General features: G+C 40.7%; 1 protein-coding gene across 2 annotated transcripts in view; it reads right to left on the bottom strand.

The window, feature by feature from the left end:
* Acaca (acetyl-CoA carboxylase alpha) overlaps positions 1–12,858 on the bottom strand; it is a 243,975-nt gene that overhangs the window by 32,507 nt on the left and 198,610 nt on the right. For both annotated transcript variants that reach the window (XM_013013338.1, XM_013013339.1), the window contains 4 exons: positions 12,222–12,342; positions 8,143–8,239; positions 3,669–3,765; positions 1,130–1,265 (listed from right to left, as the gene is read on the bottom strand). In XM_013013338.1, coding sequence (XP_012868792.1) covers positions 1,130–1,265; positions 3,669–3,765; positions 8,143–8,239; positions 12,222–12,342 — 451 coding nt within the window. The remainder of the gene's footprint in view (positions 1–1,129; positions 1,266–3,668; positions 3,766–8,142; positions 8,240–12,221; positions 12,343–12,858) is intronic.

The following is a 12,858-nucleotide window of genomic DNA, read 5'->3' as shown; positions in this document are numbered from 1 at the left end:
TAAATAAAAGGGAGTTTCCCCAAGGTTTTCCTCCTCAGAAGAAAGGGGTGGTCTTATGCTATTACTATGTTCCCTATTAAGTGTTCATTGCTTCATACTGGATACTATCGAATTACTCGCCATAGCAGCTTCTCCTTTTTTTTTGGGTTGGTCATAGGGCCTTAACTCTGGGCCTGGACGCTGTCCCTCAGCTCTTCAGCTCAACGCTAGCGCTCTATCACTTGAGCCACAGTGCCACTTTCAGCTTTTTCTGCTTATATGGTGCTGAGGAATCGAACCCAGGGCCTAATGAATGTGAGGCAAGCATTCTACCACTGAGCTACCTTCCTAGCCCCGGCTTCTCCTTCTGTTCTATCCTGTCTACTACCTTAGAACCCTGAAGTGAATGAGGTTTGCACAATCAACAAAGTCTCAGCCTCCAAGTGCATAGTATCTGTCTTTTGCACAATTGTGGGGTTCTGTCATTGGAGCAAGGGCCCTGCGACTGTAAGAACTGGAATATGTTTCCTTTGGCTCTCTGTGGACTGTTGACAGGGGGCTCTGCTCATGGAGGATTCTTGGTTAATGATGACATTGGCTGCCTAATCACTAAGCCATTCCCATAGCATGGAGTAGAGTTTTTATAATAATGGTCTAATCTGCTAGAGCCACAGGCTCAGGACTGTTGGTGGATAGTAATGAAATATATTACAAATTGCCACAAAGAACAGCCTCTGGTATAGAATCTGTTTCATTTTCTTTAGTTAGTGTTAATATTAGAATCTATCTTCATCATTATAGAATATTAGAGAGTAACGTGAATGAAGGAAATGTCCAGAAAGAGGGACAGAGACAAGTACATCATATTTCCCAGTTCCACCAGAATAACTTAACATCCACCTGTGAAAATTAAAACAACAGTAGCCCACCTAGATAATATTAGATTATTCTGTGATATTCTATGAAATTATAAAACATACCATATTTTTTCATTTGAGATGCAACTCAAAAGACATCTCACAGGATAAATAATTCTGGGATGATGAGCTGTCAGAATAGCCACAGGCCATGCAGAATGTGTATCTTACCTCCTGTCCTCTCTTACTCAGTAACTAGTAATGCCCTTCCCACCCACAGCCAGCCCAATCACCTTTCATCCCTCCAGAAAAGCCTCTCCAGTTGGCAAAGACCATCAGGGGTAGCCCTTCACGGTTGAAGTCCTTGATAGCCTGATAGGTCTTAAATGCAGAGTCTGGGAACCAAACTTGGCCAGCCTGCTGGATTATCTAGTAGGGAAAATCAAAGAAGTGCTAGTTAACAATACTGAAAGAGAACTTTGAAGGCAAACTCTATGAAGTGAAGAAGGCTTTATTAAGAATTGGCAAATTGGGGCTGGGAAGGTGGCTCAGTGGTAGAGCGCTTGCCTTGCATGCCTGAGGCCCTGGGTTCGATTCCTCAGCACCACATAAGCAAAAAGAAAAAAGCCGGAAGTGGCATTGTAGCTCAAGTGGTAGAGCACTAGCCTTGAGCTGAAGAGCTGAGGGACAGCGCCCAAGCCCAGAGTTCAGGCCCCACGACTGGACCCCCCCCAAAAAAAAAAAGAATTGGCAAATTTCAGAAGTGGCACTGTGGCTCAAGTGGTAGAGCGCTAGCCTTGAGCCTTGAGCTGAAGGATAGCGCTCAAGCCCAGAGTTCAAGCCCCACAACTGAAAAAAAAAAAAAAAAAAAAAGAATTGGCAAATTTAGCCAGGCGACGGTAGCTTATGCCTGTAATCCTAACTACTCAGGAGGCTTCAAAACCAGTTTGGGCAGGAAAGTTCATGAGACTCTTATCTTCAATTAACTACCAAAAAAGCTGGAAGTGGACCTGTGGCTCAAGTAGTAGCATTAGCCTTGAGCACAAAAAAATACAGGGATAGAACCTAGGCCCCAGGACTGGTACGCACATGCGTGTGCACACGTACATGCACATACACAAAACAAACAAAAGCTATTATTCATCAAGAGTATCATCTTTGAAATAAAAAATAACAGAGCACTTGAAATTTTTGACCTTGTTAAATATCCTTCTTTTTGAGTCCTGATACACCACTAATTCCTAGGAATTCTCATTCAGCTTTTCAAAGGCAACTTTAAATGGCCCAATTATACTACTCTGCAAAACAAGCCAATTATATAGACTTCAAGGCTTTCCACCTCTCTGCTTACTCAGCCTTTTTTGTATTGTGCTTAGTCAAGACACGTGATGTAGGGCTGGGAAGGTGGCTGAGTGTTAAGAGTGCTTGCCTCACATGCATGAGGCCCTGGGTTCAATTCCTCAGCACTACATATACAGAAAAAGCTGGAAGTGGGCGCTATGGCTCAAGTGGTAGAGTGCTAGCATTGAGCTGAAGAGCTGAGGGACAGTGCCCAGGCCCAGAGTTCAAGCTCTACAACCGACAAAAAAAAAAAAAAAAAAAGACACGTGATGTGACACTGTTGAAAAGTCTCCTCTCTGGTCTCCCTACTGGCTACTGTTATGATAGATGTCAAGATGTAAATGTAATCCACCTATAAAAAAAACATGGGCTGTGCTGTCCATGTCTTGCATTTGGTAGAAGGAATTTTGTCTTTAGTGCTTTCGTGGTATGCTAGGAGACTGACAAGCTGTAGCATTATCTTAGTGTGCTCTCTCTCTTCTCTCCCTCTCCCCCTTTCCTCCCCCAACCTAATTTCTTCCTTCCTACCTACCTACCTATCTACGTACTTACCTTCTTTGGCCAGTTCTAGGACTTGAACTCAGGGCCTGGGCCCTGTCCCTGAGTTGAGACACAACTCAAAATGTATCTCACAGTTGTTGTTTTTTAATTTAATCTTTTTTTTTTTTTGTCAGTCATGGGGCTTGAACTCTGGGCCTGAGTGTTGTCCCTCAGCTCTTCAGCTCAAGGGGAACGCTCTACTACTTGAGTGACAGCGTTACTTGAAGATAAAGAGTTTCACAGCCTTTCCTGCCCTGGCGGGCTTTGAATGTGATCCTCAGATCTCAGCCTCCTGAGTAGCTAGGATTACAGACGTGAGCTACCAGTGCCCAGCTCACACAGCTTTTTTGATCAAAGCTAGTGCTTTACTTTTTTTTTTGGTCGGTTGTGGAGGCTGAACTCTGGGCCTAGGCCTGTCCCTCAGCTCTTCAGCTCAACACTAGTACCCTACCACTTGAGCTACAGTGCTACTTCCAGATTTTTTCTGCTTATGTGGTGCTGAGGAATCGAACCCAGGGCTTCATAAATGTGAGGCAACAGTCTACCTCTGAGCCAACTTCCCAGCCTGTGTTCTACCTCTTAAGCCATAGTTCCAGCTCCAGCTTTTTGGTGATTAATTAGAGATAAGAGTCTCATGGACTTTTATGCCTGGGCTGGCTTTAAACAATGATCCTCAGTTCGTAGTATCCAGAGTACTTAGGATTATAGGCATGTGTCACCTGTTCAGCAGTTATTCCCCAGCAAAACCAGTCTGGTCTCCAGCATCTCCAAAACTACTGGTAAAGGCATATTGTTTTTCAGGTAGAACTAAGCTTACAGTCTACCTAGAGTAATCTTCACTCTAAAATTTGGTGGTTTGCAATGCTCCCAGTATATCCATAGGCACTGTAGAAGGAAAACAAGCTTGAAGCATGAAGAAGCCCCAAGCACCATGTACTTGAGGTGACCTACCTTGGCTTCAGAATCCAGGTTTGCAGGATCGGCTGGGATACTCAGTTCTACTGTACGTGTTTCTACAGCAACTACTCCTACAGGTATTCCTCCTAGCCTGATTAAAAAAAAAAAAAACACATAAGAACCCACTGCATGTTCAGATTATAGCTGGTCATTCATTTCATTTCCCAATCCCACATCGACACTGGGGGTAAAACTAAAGCAAGCACAGCAGCAGGGGAGACAAATTCTTCTAAGAGTTAAATGTGACTTTGTGGAGTTAGTATTTATTCTATAAATATGGTAGAAAACCATCCTCAGAATCACTCCAGTACAACTTAGGGTTGTACTAGAGAAGCCTCTACAGTGAGACTCAGTGGTCTATGCACATCTTATCAAACAAAATCTCTGAGCTAATTTTTTACTATCTCTTGGTAAAGATGATGAGAAATAGTATAAAAGGTATTAGAAGCCTGAAACTCAGGAACTTTTCATGAGTGCTAGCCTGGTGGAAACAGCTGTGGTTTTCTTTTTAATTTTAATTTTATTGTCAAGGTGATGTACATTATACCCTTCCCCCTCTACACTCTCCCCCCAAGTTGTATAGATCATTTCCAACATATTGTCTTGTGAGTATCACTGTTGCATTGTTTCCCTCTTTGTCTTTTGTCTCACCATTTTTTTGTTCCCCTTCCCTAATTCAAATAAACGTATATACAATACTCAGGGTACCAAAATCAAATACCGTGACAACAGGAAATAAACCATAGTGAGAACAAAACAAAAGAAAAAACTAATCATATAGTACATTAAAACAACAACAACAACAAAGAAAAACTTTTTGTGTCCATGTCTTGGGAGTTCATTTCACTTAACACCATATTATATGTCATACATACATGGCTATTGAGCTATTCTGTTCATCTGCTAAGATTATCCTAAACATATACTATTCATTACAAATAATGGAAACCATGGGACTTATGTTTCTTTGGATCTGGCTTACTTCACCTAATATGATTTTTTCCAAGTCCTTCCATTTCCTTACAAATGTGTGGTGTCATTCTTTCTGATGGAAGCACAGAATTCCATTGTGTATATATACCACATTTTCTTGATCCATTCATCTATTGGGGGGCATCTGGGTTGGTTCCATATCTTAGGTATGTTACAGCTGTGGTTTTCTATGGAATATCAATAATGTGGTTCTAAGGCTGGAGCATGGCTCAGCAGTAAGAGTGCCTGCCTAGCAAGTGTGAGGTTCTGAGTTCAGACTATAATACCATTTTTAAAAAGTGGATCCAGGGATTTGAAGGTATAATAGGTCTTACCAATGGGTAGGTAAGTATATAGATGTATATCATGATAATGATGAAAAATACATGTCAAGAGTAGGTAAGTGATTAAATAAGCCCTTAACTTTCTTTTTCAGTGGAAAGGAATAATCAATAATAATCTTGGTGAAATCTATATCAGAAATATATATTAAACTTTGGCCAGGTACAATGGCTTTTGTCTGTAACCTCCACTAATAGGTGGGTAGAGATAATGAAGATTGCGCTTAAAGGCCAAACTGGGCAAAATAGTAAGACCTCCATCTCAACAAAACAAGCTGGCCATTAGGATATATGCCTATTGTCCTACTACATAGCTAGATAAGACTATGGTTTAAGGCCATTCCTGAAACCTTATCTGAAAAAAACTAAAGCAAAAGGGGCTGAGGATATGGCTTGCATGGGGAAGCACCTTCCCATAGGAGTTAACTGAAAGGCCTGACTTTAAACTCTAATATTGCCCACTCCCCCCAGCCCCCGCCAAAAGTACATACTTAATTTCCAAACTATGTTATTTACCCAGGAAAACTCAGAAAGTAAGGAGGAAAGGTGGGATGTGAGAAGAGGATAAGGACAGGGAGAGAGACAGAGGCACAAAGTATAGGATGAGTCCTTTCTCTAGAAAATGTGATCAATATTCATTCTCAGTTGCATTCCTTGGGGTTGGGATGGATTATAGTCTCTCATTCCCTACAGCATCTGCATAACAAACTTCCCCATGAAGGATGGTCTTTGGTTACATTCCAGTTGCCATTACACTGGCCACTGGAAATGGATTCTTGTCATCACAAGAGGCCTAACGGGGGGTGAGTGGAGACCACCCACCCCCTTGTCACTTGCCCGCACTGAATTAGAATCAAAAGCCCTCTAGACAACCAGACAACGAGCAGTAGGTACACAGGAGAGTTTAGAAATATTTCTGTTCACAATGATTAATAATCCAACTGGAAACTTGTAATTGCAAAAGCCACCCTAAATCGGTAACTTATAACTTATATATTAGGGCCCATGTGACCTAATAAAGAACATCTTTATCCTAGTATTACAGTTATTTATTGAACTTGAAAACAGCTCAGAACAACTTCTGTTTTCTATTATACTTCATATAAATTTTATCAGGCTAGCACATGAAGATGCTACATCTTGTTTTATAGTGTGTCCCTGGACAAGGTGCCATGGAATAATAAAAGACAATTTACAGCCAATAGCACACATATTCCAAACATACATACCAAAGATGAGTTTTGGCAGCACTTACAGTAACAATCCCAGAAGAATACATTTATATTTATTTCTTGAAATGCCATTGCTTTGAAAGAAGCTAGCTCCATTTCTGTTTTATATACTTGTGAGCATGTGTATGTGTTTGGAGTGAGAACTCCAGAACTCATCAGATGGAAAGAAAGGAAGTCAGAGTGAGTATCAGAATAAACAATGGCAGAGCTAAGCAAAGCCAAGCTTTACTGACGTAGGTTGCAGAGCAATCCCTATTCTTCCAATTGTAATTGTAAAGCGTCGTTTTTATTTATTTTTTTATTTCCCAAGGGATGATCTTAAAGACCCTAAAAAGAGGTTTAGCTTTGTAAGCTTAAAGTCTGTCATGTTTATAGACTGGAAAACTGAAGTAGAATATATAAGAGCCAAATTTTCAAAAGAAAAGTTGGTCCTGGTGTGATATGAGGAATGCGTAAGGAGCAGTAAGTTCTGGGTGGAAGGGCACTAGCTCTGGTGCATGTCCCACTTTCACCTCCCCAGTGAGAATGTTACTGGCACAAAGAATGATTCTCACTGGGACCTAAAGCCTGGGGTGAGGTAAAAGATCTAAGATTCCGGAGAAATGAGCTGCTAGTTTTTGAGATTTTTTTTTGTCTGAGCTGACTTGAGGCCCGACTCCTATTTAGAGTCACAGTGGATAACTCTGTCTGTGGGATCTGCCATCTGATGGTTCCTTGTCACTGGCAGCATGAGGCATGCTGACCTGCTGCACTGAGAGAACCACAAAGCCTAGAATTATTTTCAAGGCTAGAATCTAAATCTCAAGCCAATGTGGCATGTTGGAGAATCTTGAGCAGGTGCCTTTTTTCGCCAAGATAAGGAAAACTGATTGCCCCCGGGAGGAAGGTGAGCCCCCTGATGCGGGTCCCTTGGGCAGCATGTCTGTAGCACAGAACTAGATTAAGATCAGCCTTGGCAGGTGCTCGTTATAGTGAGCACTGCAGATTATTTCGTGCAGAGCTTGCTGTTGAGTGAAGCACTTCTTAGAGTGGGTATTAAAATTTAATAGAAACTTCAATTTCTCACTTGAAAAATATAGGTATCCCAGCAACCGATTCCTGCCTATTTTATTTACTCCTGTTTCAGGTAAACTTTTTTTTTTTTTTTTGGCAATTCAAATCTTAATCTAATCCAATGCCGTGCAAAAGATACTTAAAGAATCTGGATGCCAGGAAGGAACTCTCAGGGTACATAGAAACACATGTGAGTCTCTCTGTAATTTACTCACAGCATGCTTCTGAAAGAAAGTGGTCTTTGTGGGAGGGGAAGTTGCTGATGGACCATGGCTACTTCAGGTTATCTTTGCAGATCCTAAAAAGCTTTTCTTGGACCAATTTTGTATGAGTTTTATTTATTTACCCTTTTTTTTTTTTTTGGTGTTACATGGGGTTCGAACTCAGGGCCTCACACTTGCTCAGCAGTGTTCTATCATTTGAGCTATGCCCCTAGACATTTTTGCTTTGTTTTGAGAGTCAAGGTCAACTTCAGACTAAGATCCTCCTATTTATGTCTCACCAGATTACTGTCATTACTTGCATACCTAGTCTGTTTAGATGAGAACTTTCTGCCTAGGCTGTGAGCCTGCCATTCTCTACATCCAAGAAGCTAGGATTATAGGTATACATTCCTTTCCCACACAATTTTATAAAGCAAATAATGCCCAAATCAGCCTTCAGATTAAATGCATCATTGGAATCCTATACTAAATGACTACTGAGAGCCACACTTTAGTTAGGCTGCCTTGTGAATATCTATAATCAGTATTTGTGCAAAATTTAGACAAAATACATTACTGGGTAAAATAAAATCTATGTAGTCATAGTTCTTTCCTTTATTACTGTTACTTGGCAGGAAAAAGAACTTCCAAACAAAAGAGCTCTTACCTGGCTCTACCAACCACCACAGTCTGTGCCCAGGGCTGCATAATCTCTGAGAAAGATCCATAGTCAAAAAATCCACTCAACCACTGACCTTTCTGGGCTATAGAAGGAAGAAAGGAAACAAAGAGTAAAGATAAGTCGATTCATTGATAATGCACTGAAACTGATGAATTTAAGGTAGGTTTTGGGGGATTACTTTGGGGAGTTTGTTGTTTTTAACCATATTATAAAACATGAAAAGCATTAAGCAGCTGAATGTTCATGTGCCTCCAGCCATCATATCCGATTTCATTTGTTAGTCTGCATAAAAAGACTCATTTATCAGCAAAAGCATCATTTATTGTTAAACGATGGGGTTCCGCTAGCTAGAGAAGAGTTTGAATGTTTTTAAATAAATAACTTGTTTTTCTTTTCAAGTCATCACAAACATTTGTCAAAAGGCAGCCAAATCATTAAAGATGCTTTTAACACATCTACTTATATTTTAAAATTTGCCTAATAATTTTCATTCCAATGATTTTCATGGAAAGATGAAACCAGCCAAACAATAATTTTAATGTTCAGATAAAGAGCCAAATTTGGGGGAAAGAAAAGACTCTGTTTCTTTGCTAGAACAGCAACAAGACAGATCAACTTTATTTATAGCTGACAAAATATAATCTTTCTTCAAGAAGACAGACATGACCATACATTTCCTTCACAGGGCAAAAATGTGGTTCATATGCACACAGTTACTCTATTAGCTTCCCTTGCACATGTAACTTCAACATTCTAGTTTAAGACAAACTTTTGTTCCACAGGTATGAATGTTTGACCAAGTGCCCATAAAGGCTTCTGCAAATAACTGTTTGCTCATTTGCCCTCTCAGCTCAGTTTCTCAGTGATTCTTCTAATTTGAACATAGCCCTCTACCCTCTAAAAACCCAAGTCCAAAACCAATTAAAAGTGGAGATCCAAGCAAGCTAACCTCTGCTGACTTAAACAGGATGGAGAGTGTTTTATCAAGACTAAAGTTGTAATTACTGTGTTCTACATTCCTTGCCTCTATGGCCCCGGTGTAAAATGTGATCATCCATTTCAAAATTATCTCTCTATCGTGAGCCCAAAGCTGATCGTTTAGATTCTGGTCTCGTGTTGGGCGTCAGTTTGAAGAATATCACAGCACTATCTCCTCTAATAAATGACTTTAACTTTTCACCTAGAAGATATCTGCTTTAACTTATCACAGGGAATCATCTGCTTTCTTTAACGCTTCCACTAAATTAAAATCTGAAGTCACTCGATTTGGGAGCGAGTGTTAGCAGCACATAGACAGCAGGATGAATTACTAGGAAGTCAATGAAAAAAATATTATCCAAAACCCCCCAGAAAACTTAGTTTATCACAAATTTAATTTCATTTTGTGGATTTCATTAATAACAGACAGGATAATGCCCACCTATACATATGCACCCCATATCAGAAGAGGGACAATCTTTTTTTTTTTTTGAGAAGTTTTGTGCAGCCCAGATTGGCCTTGAACTCAAGATTCTCTTTTCTTAGCTTTTTGAGACTATGATTACAGGAATGTATCACCATGCCTGGCAGGAAGCTTAGTTTTGTTTTTGTTTTTTGTCAGTCATGTGACTTGCACTCAGGGTTTGGATGCTGTCCTTGGGCTCTTTTGCTCAAGACTAGTGCTCTACCACTTTGAGCCACAGCTCTATCTCTGGTTTCTGGTGATTAATTGGAGGTAAAAATTTCACCAACTTTCCTGCTGGTTGCCTTTGAACCACAATACTCAGATCTCAGTCTCCTGAGTATCTAGGATTACAGGTATGAGCTACCAGTTTCAAGCTGAGGAGCTGAGATTTTGATGAAGTAGTAAACCAAATTTCTAGGTACATCAGGATATTGAAATCTTAATTTTATATGCTTGGATCATTGAATTATAGAATTAATTTTAAAATAGAAATGTTTAGAAACATTAGGGGAAAGGGAGCCAATGGTTAATGTGGTTGGGCTTCACAGTCCCCAGAGGGAAGACCATTCTTATTTCAGACATGAAATTTAGAAGCCTGCTAAGGTGGTTCCTTCACATTTCCCAGAGAAATGCTTACTTAAACCTGAATTCCAGAACAGGTCTTTTCTCATTATCATAATCACACGTAAAAATAAGAGGTAGGAAGAACACTACTATGATGTAGTTAGTCATAAGAAGTCCTAGCCAGGTGCTGGTGACTCATGCCTATAATCCTAGTTACTCAGGAGGCTGAGACATAAGGATTGTAGTTTGAAGCCAGCCCATGTAGGAAAGTCCATGAAACTCTTTTTGTCTGTCTGTTATGGGGCCTGAACTCAGGGCCTGGATGCTGCCTCTGAACTCTTTCGCTCAAGGCTAACACTCTACCACTTTGAGCCACAGTGCCCCTTAGAGTTTTCTGGTAGCTAATTGGAGATGAGTCTCACAGACTTTCCTGCCTGGGCAGGCTTTGAACCTCAGATCTCAGCCTCCTGAGTAGCTAGGATTATAGGCAAACTACTCAGAAAAAGCAGAAAGTGGCCCTGTGGCTCAAGTGGTAAAGTGCTAGCCTTGAGCAAAATAAGCTTAGGGACAGCATGATGCTGGTAGCTGATGCCTGTAATTCTAGCAACTCAGGAGGCTGACATCTGGGGATCACAGTTTAAAGTCAGCCTGGGCAGCAAAGTCCAATAAACTACTCATAAAAGGCCAAAAGTGGCACTGTGGTATGGTAGTGTTAGCCTTGAGCACAAAGAGGCTCTGTGACAATGCCCAGGCCCTGAATTGAAGCCCCAGAACTGAAAGGAAAAAAAAAAAAGAAGGAGGAGAAATAGCAGCAGCTCAAAGACAGCATCCAGGCCCAAGGTATAAGTCCCAGGAATGGCATATGCGTGAGTGTGCGTGCGCGCGCGCGCACACACACACACACACACACTCTCTCTCTCTCCCCCAGATGTAAAGTAACAGATGCGTGATCTTACATAAATCTCAAATTCTTTGAGCTTGTAGAATGGTGCTTTATCTCTGAAGGTAGTAAGCTCAAATAAGCTCATATATGGAAATGCTTTTTATTTGACCCAGATTCAAGCTAGTATCCAGGAAGATTTATTAAGTGTTCCTATGAAGTCTTATGTTTTGTTTTTGAGGGTTCTCCCCCCAGCAAAATCACAATCACTATTAAGTATAATAAAAAGTCTTCATTTTTCTTTTTATATATAGCTGTTCTTTGAATAACTGCAATAAATATGCAAAATAAATATGCAAAAAACAACAAAACTTGAGAATGTGATTTAAAATATAACAAAGGCCAGGTGTGGTGGCCACATGTCTTTAATCTCAGCTCTTGGGAGGCTGAGGCAGGAGGATTGTGAGTTCTAGATCAGCTTGGCCTACACAGCAATATCTTAAAATGAAGTATATTAAAAGCACCTGAGAGATTTGGGTCTTAAAATAATCTCCTGAGAAGAGAGGTTTGCTAGAACAGCCAAATGGACTGACAAATGAGAATAGCAATATTATTGCCAGTACCACAGAAAGGCCTGGGTGGGTAGGTGCTCAGAAATAGCTTGCAGAGAAAAATGTAGTCACATTCTGTTATGGCTTTGAATTCTAACATACACAAACATCAAAAAAAAAATCCTCAGAGTCCATGATTTTACAGCTCATATTTTAATGGTTTGAAAGTCTTTGAGCTGGAGGTGGTGTTGTGGCTCAAGCGGTAGAGTGCTCGCCTTGAGCTGAAGAGCACAGTGCCCAAGCCAAGTTCAAGCCCCACGAGCGACCAAAAAAAACAAAACAAAACTAAAGTCTTTGAGCTTACTGAATAGTAAGTGCTTTAATAACAAAAGGAATAAATCACAACTATACTGGCTATGATTCAATGGGTTACTTATAAATCTCTTATGTTTCATTTGTTCATGAAGGATTTTCCATCCTTTTCTTCATAATGCTGTTTTTAGACCATCCTTGTTTCTAAGAATCTGATTTCTTACATACTTTTGTATGAGAATTGGACAGTGCTGGAAAGAAGACTAAAAACTTGATAAGCAAGGTATCCAGGGACCTTTAAACATATACATACTTGGGTGAGGCCGGCCTGCCAGCATCCATCGGGGATCATATGGGGCTTTTGTGGGAACAAACTCGATGATTCTATCAATAGGGTCCTTGGAGTTCAGGAGAGGAACTGAACTATGAACATTCTAAAGAAAGATTGGGGCGGGGTGGGGGGGCGGGGGCGGGAACAAGAGAGAGCACAATGATCAGTGAACATTAGTGTTAATGCTTCAACTCAGGGACAACAGAAAAAAACAACAAGGCCCACATATAGAATTATACCTACTGGTCTTGATTATCAACCAGAAGCATCCCAGTTACATGCTAAGTTCTGAGGAACATGCAGGAGTCTCAAGTCTTTTAGGATGTTGGCATAAATTAGTGCATTTTGACTATGATTCACTGTGCCCCTGCTTTTTAGGAAGCTCCCTAGAGGACAGACTGTGGTTACTAGGAAGCCTTACTATGCTGGGATCTGAGCCTAGACAGGCCATGAGTGTCTGTGACTGAAAAACACTAGAAAGGAACATAATGAAATTCAAAACATTTTAGGTAGAAAATAGCTTTAAGGGGCTGGGAAGGGGGCTCAGTGGTAGAGTGCTTGCCTTGCATGCATGAGGCCCTGGGTTCGATTCCTCAGCACCACATAAGCAGAAAAAGCC

This window comes from Dipodomys ordii, unplaced genomic scaffold, assembly GCF_000151885.1.
Source record: "Dipodomys ordii isolate 6190 unplaced genomic scaffold, Dord_2.0 Scaffold19, whole genome shotgun sequence".
Classification (NCBI taxonomy): domain Eukaryota; kingdom Metazoa; phylum Chordata; class Mammalia; order Rodentia; family Heteromyidae; genus Dipodomys; species Dipodomys ordii.
Note: the sequence above shows the minus strand (reverse complement) of the source record. Positions and strands in the feature narration are given on the sequence as shown.